At 38.4% G+C, this 18,294-nt stretch overlaps 1 protein-coding gene across 1 annotated transcript in view; it reads left to right on the top strand.

Annotated features, from left to right (window-relative positions):
- DNAH14 (dynein axonemal heavy chain 14) overlaps positions 1 to 18,294 on the top strand; it is a 526,180-nt gene that overhangs the window by 372,122 nt on the left and 135,764 nt on the right. Inside the window, exons 50-54 of the mRNA XM_045397720.2 lie at positions 856 to 987; positions 2,016 to 2,183; positions 3,064 to 3,234; positions 11,843 to 12,010; positions 13,417 to 13,509. Coding sequence (XP_045253655.2) covers positions 856 to 987; positions 2,016 to 2,183; positions 3,064 to 3,234; positions 11,843 to 12,010; positions 13,417 to 13,509 — 732 coding nt within the window. The remainder of the gene's footprint in view (positions 1 to 855; positions 988 to 2,015; positions 2,184 to 3,063; positions 3,235 to 11,842; positions 12,011 to 13,416; positions 13,510 to 18,294) is intronic.

An 18,294-nucleotide genomic window follows, 5' to 3' on the forward strand; every position in this document is an offset into this window, starting at 1 on the left:
CAAAATCTCCTTAAACTGATAAGTAACTTCAGCAAAGTCTCAGGACACAAAATCAATGTGCAAAAATCACAAGCATTCCTATACACCAATAACAAACAGAGAGCCAAATCATGAGTGAAATCCCATTCACAATTGCTTCAAAGAGAATAAAATACCTAGAAATCCAGCTTACAAGGGATGTGAAGGACCTCTTCAAGGAGAATTACAAACCACTGCTCTGTAAAATAAAAGAGGACATAAACAAATGGAAGGACATCCCATGCTCATGGTTAGAAAGAATCAACGTCATGAAAATCGCCATACTGCCCAAGGTAATTTATAGATTCAATGCCATCCCCATCAAGCTACCAATGACTTTCTTCACAGAATTGGAAAAAACTACTTTAAAGTTTATATGGAGCCAAAAAAGAGCCCGCATTGCCAAGAGAATCCTAAGCCAAAAGAACAAAGCTGGAGACATCACGCTACCTGACTTCAAAGTATACTACAAAGCTACAGTAACCGTGGGTGCAGCACACCAACATGGCACATGTATACATAGGTAACAAACCTGCACCTTGTGCACGTGTACCCTAGAACTTAAAGTATAATAATTTTTTTAGAAAGGACCATTTCCTGGTGACATTTAGAAAGCCTTCAAGAAATAACATATCTTGAGATTATATTTTAGGTTGTGTTATTTCTAAGATAGATTTCTATTACCACTGTAATCTTTTGTTTTTGCAATAAATAGTAATTAAATATTTTTGTCTAAATGTTTTTAAATGTTTTGTTTAATTTGGAACAGTGACGTAGGTACATACTTCACTTCCTACAGATGCATTCAGTTACTCTTCCTTGTTATCCTTATCACAGAATATTCAAGATCTGTCTATAGTTGCAGCTTGTGTTCCAGTTGTGAATGATATCAGCCCACGTCTCCTCAAACACTTTTCCATGCTGGTATTACCTCATCCTTCACAAGACATCTTATGTACTATTTTCCAGGTAACACATCTAGTTCATTTTCTATTGAAAAAAATTAATTTCCCAGAATAAGGAAAAATATGAGAACTTAAATCCACTAATATTGAAAGAAAATTACTTTAAGGGGATAGATTTTATTTCCCCCTATGTTTTCTGGACTATTATAATTTGGTTCTACATATCAAAAGCATAAATTATTATGTGTAAAATAAACACTTGTGGTGTATGTGCAATGCACGTTAAAATGTAGATTTTAGGACTTTATCCTCAGAGATTCTGATCCAGTATATCTGGCATGGCATGCAGAAATCTGCATTTTTAACACACATACCCTGATTTTTGCCAGAATTGATTTGCTCTTTTCATTTTCTTATGGAATTAAAAAAATGCTACACAAACTATTACCTCGGTCTGAATTGGCATACAGGTAGACTTTCTTCTAAAACAGGATGTTTTTCAGGTGTGAACTATTTACCAACTGTATCAGAATTACCAAGTGCTTTTTGAAAACTTGAATTTAAAAATGAATCTTTAAATTTTATATTAAAGAAGAAAGATTCGTGTTGAAGAGTTTCATAATCTTGCTTAAAATTTTTTTTCTAGTTACACTAGATTTCAAGTTGAGTCATCTTTCCAGTAAGATATTTCAGAATTTTTCAAAGAATATATACCTGTATAATCAATCCAGACTGAGGTAATAGTTTTGTCAGTTTACACTTCCTGTAACATCTCATGGAGAGCAAGGAGATGGAAGAATTCCCAGCACACCTGGTGTATATGGAGGGGAAGCATAAATTGTCCCCAGAGAAAACGTATCACATCCCTTCAGAGCATTCAACATACTAGAACCAATTGGAATTTTCTCCAGTTGGCAACCCCTAGAGTGTTTTGTTTTGTTTTCACTAATCTACTATCCTATGTTAAATGGATTTTAATTTTAACATTTAATGAAATTAATCCTCCATTATAGTACACAAGTCTGCTTTTTAGTGGAAGTAGTCAATACCTAAAATTTTTGGCAAACTAAATTATAACATTTCTTTTTAAAGGCTCATTTGGGAATTTATTTCTCCATCAATAACTTCATACCTGAAGTTCAGAAAAGTAAGGATCAGATAATATCTTGTTCCCTAGCTATATACCATCAAGTACGTCAGAATATGTTACCAACTCCAACAAAATGTCACTACATGTTTAATCTTCGAGATATGTTTAAGGTTTGTTTTAATGTTCATTCTCTAGTTTATTTTTTAAAATAAGTTGCTCTCTCTCATACTGTCAACATTAGATTGTTAGAAGGGGAAAAAGGGGAAATGAATGTTGGTTAGTTTTGCTATTTATTAGCAGCTTATCCCATGAGTTTGTTGAAGAAAATTGTTAAAACAATTCCGAGCAAATAATTCAATGATGAAATCCCTAAGAGTGTTAGAATATTGGCTAAGATCCTCAGCAGAGAAAGAAGTGACAAGGTTATAACACAGATTTGGGGTTTGCTTTATTTCTGAGATTTTTTTGTGGCTGTCAGAAAATGAAAGCACGTATGCATTTCATAAACATGCTTGAATTTTCACAGATTTTGCCAACAGTGCTGACTTAGTTATCAGCCATGGCCAAAGAATTTTCAAAATTGAAATGTTAAGAAAATCAATTCTTGAATTTGATATCTTTCTCCCCTGACTGTGGGACTTTAGCCCTAAATAGCACACGTAATCTGTCAAATGGGCTGTAACATTTTTAATCCACATTTAGAATGCTAAAACATATTAACATTAGGAAGTACCTCGATATCACCTGCAACACCCTGCCTCCATGTCAGCACTGTAGTCGAGACTCCCATCCTAGCAAGGCCCCCATTAGATGTGACTGAGGAGTCCCCAAGTCCCCCTCCCTCTAAGAGTGATTCCAAACCAATTTTCCCTATCTTATCACTTTCCCATCTCATCAAAACTTCAGATTATCACTTGTAGAAATTCACAATTCTTACCTTGGATAATTGCTTCTATTTTTATGGATCATAAACCTGCAAAAATTGAGCCTTCGCTTCACATACTACCCTGCTAATTTTTTTTTTTAATGTTATTTTTAAATCCCTAACAGCTTCTCCTGGGATTGCTGCAAGCTGACAGGACTGTTATTAACTCCAAAGAGATGGCTGCTCTGCTCTTTGTTCATGAAGTCACCCGAGTATTTCATGATCGCTTAATTGATTTCACTGATAAAAGCCTTTTCTATCGGTTGCTTTCAAAGGAACTTGAGAACTATTTTCAGGTAAATTTACATTTTAAAAATTATTGGCCTGGCGAAGTGGCTCATGCCTGTAATCCCAGCACTTTGGGAGGCCGAGGCGGGCAGATCATGAAGGCAGGAGATCGAGACCATCCTGGCTAACACGTGAAACCCCGTCTCTACTAAAAACACAAAAAATCAGCCGGGCATGGTGGCGGGCATCTGTAGTCCCAGCTACTCGGGAGGCTGAGGCAGAATGGTGTGAATCCAGGAGGAGGAGCTTGCAGTGAGCCAACATGGGGCACTGCACTCCATCCTGGGCAACAGAGTGAGACTCCGTCTCAAAACAACAACAACAACAACAACAAAAATTGTTTTAAGTGGATTATTGGGCAAAATATGTTGCTTCATGAAAGTCCTCAAAAATTTATATAATACTGAAAGAAATGTAATTGTATTAACAATTCCATTTCCACTTGAAAATGTCTAAAACTATAGATATGCTGGAGAGGATAAAATCATTGATGCCTTTGCGCATGCTTTTGGCCCCTTAGCAACCTCAAAACTGTTCATTTTTCTCCAGGACTCGCAGAACTCTCCACTCTCTTGATACTTCAGCAAGATTCCTCATCCTCCTCCATCCCTTTGAACTTTAGTTTTCTTACTGCCTGTCTTTTAATCTAGGTCACAAAGGAATGTGTTTCAATAAACTGATCACACTAAAAGAATGTGACTAAATGGATCAGTGATCTAGGCTCCATTACTAGAATTTTTTGCCATCTCCTTTCAAGAGAATTAAGGAGAACATTTCCTTCCCAAAGGTGGACTCTTTTCTTTTTCTGTCTTCTCTGGTGGTGCCAGCTTCATTCTTCTCATTAACAAAGCCCAGGAAATATGAACATATGTGTGAGTGTGTCTTTATGATAAAACGATTTATATTCCTTTGGAGATATGCCCACTAACGGGATTGCTGGGTCAGATGGTAGTTCTGTTTCTAGAACTTTTAGGAATCACCACACTGTCTTCCACAACGGTTAATTTCAGTTCCCACCAACAGTGTATAAGTGTTCCTTTTTCTCTGCATCCTCACCAGCATCTGTTATTTTTTGACTGTTTAGTATTAGCCATTCTGACTGGTGTTCAATGGTATCTAATTGTAGTTTTGATTTGCATTTCTTAAAGACAGCTTATTACTATCTTGGGAGAAGTTCCTAAACTCCCTATAAATGCCAACCATAATTCGGTTTTGAGACTTTACCAGACTAAGGAATAGATACAGAGGCAGTAGAAAATGAGCAAGCAAATAGTTAGGGAATTGGATCCTGCCCTAGCAGGGGTCAGTCCTGTGGACAGCAAAAGCGACTACAGTACCCCAAATTCAAGACTAGATTGACCAAATCTTTCTTAAGGATATAAGGATGTAAATTATTCCTGTGAGAATTTCAGTTTATACAGTATCACTTAATTGGTCAGTTAGTTGACTTAAAAAAAAAAAATAGAGGGCGGAGCAAGATGGCCGAATAGGAGCAGCTCCCGTCTGCAACTCCCAGCGCGAGCGATACAGAAGACCGGTGATTTCTGCATTTTCAACTGAGGTACTGGGTTCATCTCACTGGGGAGTGCCGGACGATCGGAGCTGGTCAGCTGCTGCAGCCCGACCAGCGAGAGCTGAAGCAGGGCGAGGCATTGCCTCACCTGGGAAGCGCAAGGGGGAAGGGAGTCCCTTTTCCTAGCCAGGGGAACTGAGACACACAACACCTGGAAAATCGGGTAACTCCCACCCCAATACTGCGCTTTAGGAAACAGGCACACCAGGAGATCATATCCCACACCTGGCCGGGAGGGTCCCACACCCACGGAGCCTCCCTCGTTGCTAGCACAGCAGTCTGTGATCTACCGGCAAGGCAGCAGCGAGGCTGGGGGAGGGGCGCCCGCCATTGCTGAGGCTTAAGTAGGTAAACAAAGCTGCTGGGAAGCTCGAACTGGGTGGAGCTCACAGCAGCTCAAGGAAACCTGCCTGTCTCTGTAGACTCCACCTCTGGGGACAGGGCACAGTAAACTAAGACACACAGACACCTCAGCACAGACGCAAACGACTCTGTCTGACAGCTTTGAAGAGAGCAGTGGATCTCCCAACACGGAGGTTGAGATCTGAGAAGGGACAGACTCCCTGCTCAAGCGGGTCCCTGACCCCTGAGTAGCGTAACTGGGAGACATCCCCCACTAGGGGCAGTCTGACACCCCACACCTCACAGGGAGGAGTACACCCCTGAGAGGAAGCTTCCAAAGCAAGAATCAGACAGGTACACTCGCTGTTCAGAAATATTCTATCTTCTGCAACCTCTGCTGCTGATACCCAGGCAAACAGGGTCTGGAGTGGACCTCAAGCAATCTCCAACAGACCTACAGCTGAGGGTCCTGACTGTTAGAAGGAAAACTATCAAACAGGAAGGACACCTACACCAAAACCCCATCAGTACATCACCATCATCAAAGACCAGAGGCAGATAAAACCACAAAGATGGGGAAAAAGCAGGGCAGAAAAGCTGGAAATTCAAAAAATAAGAGCGCATCTCCCCCGGCAAAGGAGCGCAGCTCATCGCCAGCAACGGATCAAAGCTGGACGGAGAATGACTTTGACGAGATGAGAGAAGAAGGCTTCAGTCCATCAAATTTCTCAGAGCTAAAGGAGGAATTACGTACCCAGCGCAAAGAAACTAAAAATCTTGAAAAAAAAGTGGAAGAATTGATGGCTAGAGTAATTAATGCAGAGAAGGTCCTAAACGAAATGAAAGAGATGAAAACCATGACACGAGAAATACGTGACAAATGCACAAGCTTCAGTAACCGACTCGATCAACTGGAAGAAAGAGTATCAGCGATTGAGGATCAAATGAATGAAATGAAGCGAGAAGAGAAACCAAAAGAAAAAAGAAGAAAAAGAAATGAACAAAGCCTGCAAGAAGTATGGGATTATGTAAAAAGACCAAATCTACGTCTGATTGGAGTGCCTGAAAGTGAGGGGGAAAATGGAACCAAGTTGGAAAACACTCTTCAGGATATCATCCAGGAGAATTTCCCCAACCTAGTAGGGCAGGCCAACATTCAAATCCAGGAAATACAGAGAACGCCACAAAGATACTCCTCGAGAAGAGCAACTCCAAGACACATAATTGCCAGATTCACCAAAGTTGAAATGAAGGAAAAAATCTTAAGGGCAGCCAGAGAGAAAGGTCGGGTTACCCACAAAGGGAAGCCCATCAGACTAACAGCAGATCTCTCGGCAGAAACTCTACAAGCCAGAAGAGAGTGGGGGCCAATATTCAACATTCTTAAAGAAAAGAATTTTAAACCCAGAATTTCATATCCAGCCAAACTAAGTTTCATAAGTGAAGGAGAAATAAAATCCTTTACAGATAAGCAAATGCTTAGAGATTTTGTCACCACTAGGCCTGCCTTACAAGAGATCCTGAAGGAAGCACTAAACATGGAAAGGAACAACCGGTACCAGCCATTGCAAAAACATGCCAAAATGTAAAGACCATTGAGGCTAGGAAGAAACTGCATCAACTAATGAGCAAAATAACCAGTTAATATCATAATGGCAGGATCAAGTTCACACATAACAATATTAACCTTAAATGTAAATGGACTAAATGCTCCAATTAAAAGACACAGACTGGCAAACTGGATAAAGAGTCAAGACCCATCAGTCTGCTGTATTCAGGAGACCCATCTCACACGCAGAGACATACATAGGCTCAAAATAAAGGGATGGAGGAAGATTTACCAAGCAAATGGAGAACAAAAAAAAGCAGGGGTTGCAATACTAGTCTCTGATAAAACAGACTTTAAACCATCAAAGATCAAAAGAGACAAAGAAGGCCATTACATAATGGTAAAGGGATCAATTCAACAGGAAGAGCTAACTATCCTAAATATATATGCACCCAATACAGGAGCACCCAGATTCATCAAGCAAGTCCTTAGAGACTTACAAAGAGACTTAGACTCCCATACAATAATAATGGGAGACTTCAACACTCCACTGTCAACATTAGACAGATCAACGAGACAGAAAGTTAACAAGGATATCCAGGAATTGAACTCATCTCTGCAGCAAGCAGACCTAATAGACATCTATAGAACTCTCCACCCCAAATCAACAGAATATACATTCTTCTCAGCACCACATCATACTTACTCCAAAATTGACCACGTAATTGGAAGTAAAGCACTCCTCAGCAAATGTACAAGAACAGAAATTATAACAAACTGTCTCTCAGACCACAGTGCAATCAAACTAGAACTCAGGACTAAGAAACTCACTCAAAACCGCTCAACTACATGGAAACTGAACAACCTGCTCCTGAATGACTACTGGGTACATAACGAAATGAAGGCAGAAATAAAGATGTTCTTGGAAACCAATGAGAACAAAGATACATCATACCAGAATCTCTGGGACACATTTAAAGCAGTGTGTAGAGGGAAATTTATAGCACTAAATGCCCACAAGAGAAAGCAGGAAAGATGTAAAATTGACACTCTAACATCGCAATTAAAAGAACTAGAGAAGCAAGAGCAAACACATTCGAAAGCTAGCAGAAGGCAAGAAATAACTAAGATCAGAGCAGAACTGAAGGAGATAGACACACAAAAAACCCTCCAAAAAATCAATGAATCCAGGAGTTGGTTTTTTGAAAAGATCAACAAAATTGACAGACCACTAGCCAGACTAATAAAGAAGAAAAGAGAGAAGAATCAAATTGACGCAATTAAAAATGATCAAGGGGATATCACCACCGACCCCACAGAAATACAAACTACCATCAGAGAATACTATAAACACCTCTACGCAAATAAACTGGAAAATCTAGAAGAAATGGATAATTTCCTGGACACTTACACTCTTCCAAGACTAAACCAGGAAGAAGTTGAATCCCTGAATAGACCAATAGCAGGCTCTGAAATTGAGGCAACAATTAATAGCCTACCAACCAAAAAAAGTCCAGGACCAGATGGATTCACAGCCGAATTCTACCAGAGGTACAAAGAGGAGTTGGTACCATTCCTTCTGAAACTATTCCAATCAATAGAAAAAGAGGGAATCCTCCCTAACTCATTTTATGAGGCCAACATCATCCTGATACCAAAGCCTGGCAGAGACACAACTAAAAAAGAGAATTTTAGACCAATATCCCTGATGAACATCGATGCAAAAATCCTCAATAAAATACTGGCAAACCGGATTCAGCAACACATCAAAAAGCTTATCCACCATGATCAAGTGGGCTTCATCCCTGGGATGCAAGGCTGGTTCAACATTCGCAAATCAATAAACATAATCCAGCATATAAACAGAACCAAAGACAAGAACCACATGATTATCTCAATTGATGCAGAAAAGGCTTTTGACAAAATTCAACAGCCCTTCATGCTAAAAACGCTCAATAAATTCGGTATTGATGGAACGTACCTCAAAATAATAAGAGCTATTTATGACAAACCCACAGCCAATATCATACTGAATGGGCAAAAACTGGAAAAATTCCCTTTGAAAACTGGCACAAGACAGGGATGCCCTCTCTCACCACTCCTATTCAACATAGTGTTGGAAGTTCTGGCTAGGGCAATCAGGCAAGAGAAAGAAATCAAGGGTATTCAGTTAGGAAAAGAGGAAGTCAAATTGTCCCTGTTTGCAGATGACATGATTGTATATTTAGAAAACCCCATTGTCTCAGCCCAAAATCTCCTTAAGCTGATAAGCAACTTCAGCAAAGTCTCAGGCTACAAAATCAATGTGCAAAAATCACAAGCATTCTTATACACCAGTAACAGACAAACAGAGAGCCAAATCAGGAATGAACTTCCATTCACAATTGCTTCAAAGAGAATAAAATACCTAGGAATCCAACTTACAAGGGATGTAAAGGACCTCTTCAAGGAGAACTACAAACCACTGCTCAGTGAAATCAAAGAGGACACAAACAAATGGAAGAACATACCATGCTCATGGATAGGAAGAATCAATATTGTGAAAATGGCCATACTGCCCAAGGTAATTTATAGATTCAATGCCATCCCCATCAAGCTACCAATGAATTTCTTCACAGAATTGGAAAAAACTGCTTTAAAGTTCATATGGAACCAAAAAAGAGCCCGCATCTCCAAGACAATCCTAAGTCAAAAGAACAAAGCTGGAGGCATCACGCTACCTGACTTCAAACTATACTACAAGGCTACAGTAACCAAAACAGCATGGTACTGGTACCAAAACAGAGATATAGACCAATGGAACAGAACAGAGTCCTCAGAAATAATACCACACATCTACAGCCATTTGATCTTTGACAAACCTGACAAAAACAAGAAATGGGGAAAGGATTCCCTATTTAATAAATGGTGCTGGGAAAATTGGCTAGCCATAAGTAGAAAGCTGAAACTGGATCCTTTCCTTACTCCTTATACGAAAATTAATTCAAGATGGATTAGAGACTTAAATGTTAGACCTAATACCATAAAAATCCTAGAGGAAAACCTAGGTAGTACCATTCAGGACATAGGCATGGGCAAAGATTTCATGTCTAAAACACCAAAAGCAATGGCAGCAAAAGCCAAAATTGACAAATGGGATCTCATTAAACTAAAGAGCTTCTGCACAGCAAAAGACACTACCATCAGAGTGAACAGGCAACCTACAGAATGGGAGAAAATTTTTGCAATCTACTCATCTGACAAAGGGCTAATATCCAGAACCTACAAAGAACTCAAACAAATTTACAAGAAAAAAACAAACAACCCCATCAAAAAGTGGGCAAAGGACATGAACAGACATTTCTCAAAAGAAGACATTCATACAGCCAACAGACACATGAAAAAATGCTCATCATCACTGGCCGTCAGAGAAATGCAAATCAAAACCACAATGAGATACCATCTCACACCAGTTAGAATGGCAATCATTCAAAAGTCAGGAAACAACAGGTGCTGGAGAGGATGTGGAGAAATAGGAACACTTTTACACTGTTGGTGGGATTGTAAACTAGTTCAACCATTATGGAAAACAGTATGGCGATTCCTCAAGGATCTAGAACTAGATGTACCATATGACCCAGCCATCCCATTACTGGGTATATACCCAAAGGATTATAAATTATGCTGCTATAAAGACACATGCACACGTATGTTTATTGCAGCACTATTCACAATAGCAAAGACTTGGAATCAACCCAAATGTCCATCAGTGACAGATTGGATTAAGAAAATGTGGCACATATACACCATGGAATACTATGCAGCCATAAAAAAGGATGAGTTTGAGTCCTTTGTAGGGACTTGGATGCAGCTGGAATCCATCATTCTTAGCAAACTATCACAAGAACAGAAAACCAAACACCGCATGTTCTCACTCATAGGTGGGAACTGAACAATGAGATCACTTGGACTCAGGAAGGGGAACATCACACACCGGGGCCTATCATGGGGAGGGGGGAGGGGGGAGGGATTGCATTGGGAGTTATGCCTGATGTAAATGACGAGTTGATGGGTGCAGCACAGCAACATGGCACAAGTGTACATATGTAACAAACCTGCACGTTATGCACATGTACCCTACAACTTAAAGTATAATAATAATAAATTAATTTTAAAAAAAAAAAAAATAAAATAAAACTCTAATAATTAATACAATGTGCCAAGCACAGTGTTAAGAGCTTTACATATCATTACTCACTTTAATCTTAATTCATAACACCCTATGATATAGGTCCTGTTATTATCCTCATTTTACAGATCAAGAAACTGAGCAGAGTAAGATTAAGATCTCACCTAAGGTTACCCTGCTAGTTAAGTGGCGGAGTCATTATTCAAACCTAGGATATCTAATGACATATATTTTCAAATTATCATACCATACCACCCCTCAATCTTCAGTTAGCCATTTGCCAAACAAACATCTTCTGAATGCCTATCAAGAATTCTCAGTGCCAGATAGCAAGTGGGATAAGTGCTGAGGACTACCTAGGACTAGCACGGACCCTGCCTTCACGCACATTACAACCTAAAAAGTGCAATACATTTCTGTAAGTGCTATGACAGACCTATGCACACAATATAGTGGTGGAACAAAGGAGGAAACAGTAATTTATTCCACCTGATTTTAGGAGAGAGGGAGATGGTCAGACTTCAAATAAGAAGTAACCCATGACCTTGGTGTGAAAGATAAGCAAGAATTTGCCAAGTAAACAAGGAAAGCACATGTAGAAACTTGCAGAACGGTAGTGGTAAACTAAGGGAAGATTCTTTTACTCAGATTGTTGCTGGAACCACAAGATATTTCTAGCAACAGGAGTTCTTAACCTGGGATCCACAGACCCTCAAAGGGTTCTTAAATAAAACTATATTCTAATATATTTGGGGATTTTTATAACCCTTATATTTTGCTATATACATTTTAAAATATTATTCTGAGAAAGGATCCGCAGGCTTCACTGTCAAAAGAAGTTTATAGCACACAAAAAAGTTAAGAACAGGTTAGTCCTAGATCCACTGTGCCAGGAGCTTCTCCAACACAGATATATACTATTAGTGTTGATAACAAATAGAATTGTGCTATTGATGATAGTGTTAAATTCTTATCTTGCAATAGATTCAGTGGACCCAAGAAAACCTGATGAATCACTCAACTGTATTTTTGGACTTCTTGGATATAAACAAGACTCATAGAAGAAAGAGCTATCAGAATACCAATGACTATAATAAACTTGCCAGTGTACTTAATGAATTCCAAATGAAGTTGGGTTCAATTTCTTTGGAGGTAAACACATATACTATATAAAAATCTGAGGAGTACTATATATGTATATATTTATTTATTTTTATATACAAACAGATACGTATATCAAATCAGTATTTTTAAGAGGGGTGTATGTGTGAGAGAGAGAGCGAGAGAGAAAAAGAGAGAGAGAGGGGAAGAGATCAGAGAAAAACGTTTACCTTTGTATTTTAAAGCAGACCATTAGAAGTACAGTTTTATGTTATTTCATCTTATTTTGTCTCATTTGATAGGGTATAATTTTAAAGGCAAGGTACACAACTGGGGCTATAGGATGTTGAATGAATAGAGTTCATGAGGATAAATGCAAACCAGAGTGTGGCAACAGGGTCCAAAGTAGCAACAAAGGACAGCAAAGTGGTTGTGGCTCTTTACATCTTTCCCATTGTTGTAGGCAATGATGTGTTGGAACAGAGATACCAACAAAATCACACACACTGTAAACCAACTTTCTGCATCTCTTCCTCCTACCACTTATCCTACTTGCCAAGACAGAACAATAGAAAAGCAGCCTAGGCCAGGTGTGGTGGCTTGTGCCTGTAATCCTAGCACTTTGGGAGGCTGAGGCAGGAGGATCAATTGAACCCCGGAGTTTGAGACCAGCCTGGTCAACATAATGAAACCCTGTCTACACACACACACACACACACACACACACACATTTAATTAATCTGGCATTGTGGTGCCAGTGCCTGCTTGTAAGTCCCAGCTACACAGGGCTGATGCAAGAGGATCGCTTGAGCCCAGGAAGTCGAGGCTGCAGTAAGCCATGATTGTGCCACTGCACTGCACCTGGATGACAGAGCAAGACCCTGTCTAAAAAAAAAAAAAGAAAGAAAAGAAAAAGGAAGGGAAAGGAGAGGAGAGGAGAGGAGAGAGGAGGAAGGAAGGAAGGAAGGAAGGAAGGAAGGAAGGAAGGAAGGAAGGAAGGAAGGAAGGAAGGAAGGAAGGAAGGAAGGAAGGAAGGAAGGAAGGAAGGAAGGGGAAGGGAAGGAAAGGGAAGGGAAGGGTACGGAGGAAGGAAAGGAAGGAAAGAAGGAAGCGAAGGGGGAAGGGAAAGGAAGTAGGGGGAAGGGAGAAGGGGGCAGGGGAATGGGAAGGGGTAGGGAATGGGGGTAGGAAGTCTAAGTACTATTGTTCACCTCTTCATTATCTTCTCTCAATTCTACCACCACCCTTCTAATCCACTCACAAGAATATTCGCATAGGGACAATCCTTATTGCACAAATTTACCTTCCCTAAATGTTAATGAAAACCAGCTTACTGATCTAGATCTCTGGATTACTAGTTATTCTCCTTTCTGTAAATAAATTGTATGTAAAACCACAGTGCACATTTGATTTTTCTGTACCTATAATCCGTTTATTTGTCACATTTCCTCTGCTAGCTTTCTCATTCCATGGTGTTCTTCAGGGAAGCCATAGAACACATCACAAGAGCAACAAGGGTTCTTCGACAACCAGGGAGCCACATGTTACTGGTAGGAATTTAAAGTTTTCAAGTGGTTTTAAGTTTGCAAAATAAAATAAATCCCAATAAAATCTACTCTACTTACAGAAGTTTTATTTAGTCATACTTTGTGAAAAATCACAATAACTGAGTCATGGGACAGGACTCTTGTCCTCTCTACCGTTTGTATATGAAATTTGTCAGCAAATAAAAATGGTATTTGTTTTTGGAAGGCATTTGATGTGAATAAAACTGCACCATTTCTAGTGTTTGCAGCATTAATACAGTAGCTGTGCAGGTGGATCCTAACTTCAAAAATAGTGCACTTACTTGATTGTTGATTTAGAAATGTGAGTTTTTGCACAATGTTTTGCTTCTCATGAGAACAAGTGGGAGTTAAAATCTTGAAAAATTCCCAAATATCCTTTGAATAGAGAAAATCTTTTGGAAAACTAACTAAAATTTAACATACTTAGCCAATTACATAAAGCATATTAATTACTTTTATTTAATTTATTATTTATGACTAGTTGTTTATTTTATACTTTATAACTGTTTGGTTATTTAATTTGTGCCCTTTTCTCAAAAATAACTTTTTTATATCCAGAACAGCTAGAGCTTTATTTAAACACTCTTTTATTTAAACAGACATCTGCAACAAGATTAATTAAAAGGAATTAAAAATTGGAAAATAGAATTAAGAAAAAATTATGAAGCAAATCTTTCTACCACCAAAACTATTCTTTTACTAACCTGTCTAACTCATAAACGGTATCACCATATATCCACTGGTCTAGCCAGAACCTCCGAGTCACTCAGTTTTGTCACTTTTTCATCATTTGTCACATTCAATTCATAAAGAAGTCCCAGTGATACAACTTGCAAAATGTATTTCAAACCTGCATACTTCTCTGCATCTACACAGCCACCACCCTATTTAAGCCACTGTTATCTTCACCTGGACCACTGTGGTTATCTGTGTTCCCTAATGCACCTCTTTTCTTCCCCTCAGTCCCTATTACTCTGTCTCCTTATTCTGCTTTACTTTTCTTCCTGGTCCTTAGCATTATCTTATATCATATTACACATTAATTTTTCATTTATAATCATCTGTCTCCACATTTAGAACATAAGCTGTACAAGGGCTATAATTTTTGTCTTATTTCAATTATTAACAGATTATTTTTATATTCCTAAAGTGTATATGCTCTCAGTTTAATTATTTTATCACAAAGTGACTCTTCTTTAGCATGTTTTTTCTAGCAATAGGTACATTTACAAGTTCTCAATTCTAAAATGCCTGAGAATGTATTCAGAGCAGTTTTCAAAAGCCCACACTCAATTGGAACCTGGCCTTAATAGTTTCTCTATAGATGTGTTCTCATGAACCTATCTTCCCTTTCAGAGCCCCTATTAAAAATACAAGGTAAAACATGGCAAATTCCTGATTCCTCTGGTCCTATTACTGTTGGTTTTTTGGTGTTTGTTGTTGTTGTTGTTTGTTTGTTTGTTTGTTTTTTGAGATGAAGTTTCACTCTTGTTACTCAGGCTAGAGTACAATGGCACCACCTCAGCTCACTGCAACCTCCACCTCCCGGGTTCAAGCAATTCTCCTACCTCAGCCTCCTGAGTAGCCTCCTGAGTAAGGATTACAGGTGCCTGCCACCACGCACAACTAATAATTTGTATTTTTAGTAGAGACGGGGTTTCACCATGTTGGGCAGGCTGGTCTTGAATTCCTGACCTCAGGTGATCCTCCCATGTTGGCCTCCCAAAGTGCTGGAATTACAGGCATGAGCCACCACACCCGGCCCCCTATTACTATGTTTGTCCAATTAAACATTATAAATAGATCTTCTTCATGGGTCAAGCTGACACTAGGGTTCAATTTTGCAAAACAGTAATTTAACTGAATGCTAGTCTAGCATGTGGAGCTTCTGCAGGGAGAAGCAACTGGAGGGAGTGTAACGACTTAGTTAAGAATATTTAAGACAGAGAATAAATAATAAAATAATGGTTACCTAGATTGGACAGTTCAAATGAGATCAGTTTAATTTGGTAAACAAGTAAAAGAAGAAATCATACATGAATTTTAAAAGTAAATATTACATAGTTCAACTGGATTACATTGTTGAACTACCAGAACTACCAAAGGAAAACAAGAAAACTAATATTAATTAGTATTTCAATTTAAGGCATTGGTTTAAAAGGTTATTGCATACAATCTATCACATAAATGTTCAGTTTTCAACAAAAATTAAAAGACATGAAACAGATAGGAAAGTGTGAGCTATGCATGGAGAGAAAAAATAGGTAATAGGAACTGTCTTGAAGAGGATCCAGATGTTGGACTTGACAGATATCTGAAATACAGCTCTTGTAAATATACTCAAAAAGCCTAAAGGAAAATATATATTTTTTTAAATTAAAGGAAAGCATACAAAAATGACTCTTCAAATAGAGAATACCGATAAAGGGATATAAATTATTTTACAAATTGGAATGTCATGTCTGGGGTTGAAAATTAAAATAAGTGACATGAAAACTGCACTAGAGAGACTCAACAGCAGATTTAACATGACAGAAAAGAGAATCTATAAACTTAAAAATAGATCTATAAAATGTATCCACACTGAAGAAGAGAAAGAAAAAAAATGAAGAAAAAAACAGAACATCAAAGACCTAAGAGACACTATCAAGTGTATCAAAATATGCTTAACGGGACTCCCGGAAAGAGAAGAAATAGAAGGGGCAGAAAAGATTTCATAGAAATAATGCCCCAATACATTAATCTTCACATCTAAATTCAATCACGGCCAGGCGTGGTGGCTTACCCCTGTAATCTCAGCACTTTGGGAGGCTGAGGCAGGTGGATCATGAGGTCAGGAAATCAAGACCATCCTGGCTAACATGGTGAAACCCCATCTCTACTAAAAATATAAAAAATTAGCCAGGCGTGGTGGTGGGTGCCTGTAGTCCCAGTTACTCGGGAGGCTGAGTCAGGAGAATGGCGTGAACCTGGGAGGCGGAGCTTGCAGTGAACCAAGATCGCACCACAGCACTCCAGCCTGGGTGACAGATTGAGACTCCATCTCAAAAAAAAAAAAAAAAAAGTTCAATCACAGCTCAGGAAAGTCTAAGAAGAGTAAGCACAAGTAGATTAAAATAGATTAACACCTAGACACATCATAGTCTACCATTCAAAGACAAAGAGAAAATCATGAAGGCAGCAAGAGAAAAACAACTTCTTGTGTACTAGGAATTCTCAATAAGATTTACAGCTGACTTCTTATCAGACACAATGGAGACCAGAAGGCATTGGAGCAGCATATTCAAAGATAAAAGGAGGAAAAAACCTCAAAAATTTTATGTTAATAAAACTATTTTAAAAATGAAATAAAGACATTTCCAGATAAACAGCTCTGATAATTTGTTACAGAAAATACTAAAGTAAATTTTTAGGGTGATGGTGAAAGACACCAAATGGTAACTTAAATCCATGTGAAGAATAATGAGCACCAGTAAGAGCAATTACATAGGTAAATATAGGGCCGTGTGTTAGTTTTTTACTGACTATGAAACACATTACAGCAAATTTGGCAGCTTAAACAAATTTATTATCTTACAGTTTTGCAGGTCAGAAGTATGACATGGAACCCACTAGGCCAAAATTAAGGTATAGGTATGACTGCATTACTTTCCAGAAGCTCCAAGGGAGAATCTGTTCCTTTTCTTTTACTAGCTTCCAGAGGCTTTCTGGATCCCTTGGCTCATAACTGCCTTTATCCATCTGTAAAACCAGCAACATTACATCTCTTTGACCCTTCATCAGTCATAACATCTCTCTCTCTCTCTGATCAAAGCCAGGAAGGGTTCTCTGCTTTCAAGGACTCATGTGATTTAGACTGGGCCCAGCCAGATAATCTAGGATGATCTCACCATTTTAAGGTCTTTAATCTTAATCATGTCTGCAAAGTCTCTTGCCATGTAATATAACATATTCATAGGTTCCAGAGATCATGATGGGGACATATTTGTGGAAAATAGGGGTGGCAAATGCATTTTTCTGCCTACCACAGACTATGTAAATATATTTTTCTTCTTTACTCTTAACTACTTTAAAAGATAATCAGATGGAATGATAATTCTAAAACTATTGTCAGGTTTATAATATATAAAGATGTAATATATGTAACAATGAATAGCACAGAAGAGGAGGGGGAAATGGGGTTATGTTGAAGAAAACTGTCTATATTTTACTGGAATTATTAGTATTAATCTAAAATAGATTATGATTAAAAATAAAAATAAAATAGATTGTGATAAGATACATAATGTAATTCAGTTATGCAAGATGAACAAGTTCTGGAGAACTAATGTACAGTATGGTAATGATAGTTAACAACACTGTACTATATACTTGAAATTTGTTAAGAGGGTAGGTCTTAATATTCATACACACACACAATGGTAACTATGTAGAGGTAGTGGATATTTTAAATAGTGTGATTGTGATGATCATTTAACAATGTACACATATATCAAAACATCAAGTTGTACACCCGAAATATATGTATAGTTTTTATGTCACTATCATCTCAATAAAATTGCTACAAATGCTCAAGGAAAAGGGATAGTTTAACTGTGAACCCAAGCAAGTCAGGGCCAAACACACCGATGGCAGACAAGTTTCAAAAAGAACAGAAGGAAAGCAGACCTTCAGGAGGTCCATGAGCCAGAGTTCCAGGCTTGGGACAGCTATGAAGTTTTGTGCCAGGCCCCCAGCCATCAGGCCTGATTCAAAGCCATTGTTCCC

The sequence above is a fragment of the Macaca fascicularis genome, chromosome 1 (genome assembly GCF_037993035.2).
Source record: "Macaca fascicularis isolate 582-1 chromosome 1, T2T-MFA8v1.1".
Taxonomy (NCBI): Eukaryota; Metazoa; Chordata; class Mammalia; order Primates; family Cercopithecidae; genus Macaca; species Macaca fascicularis.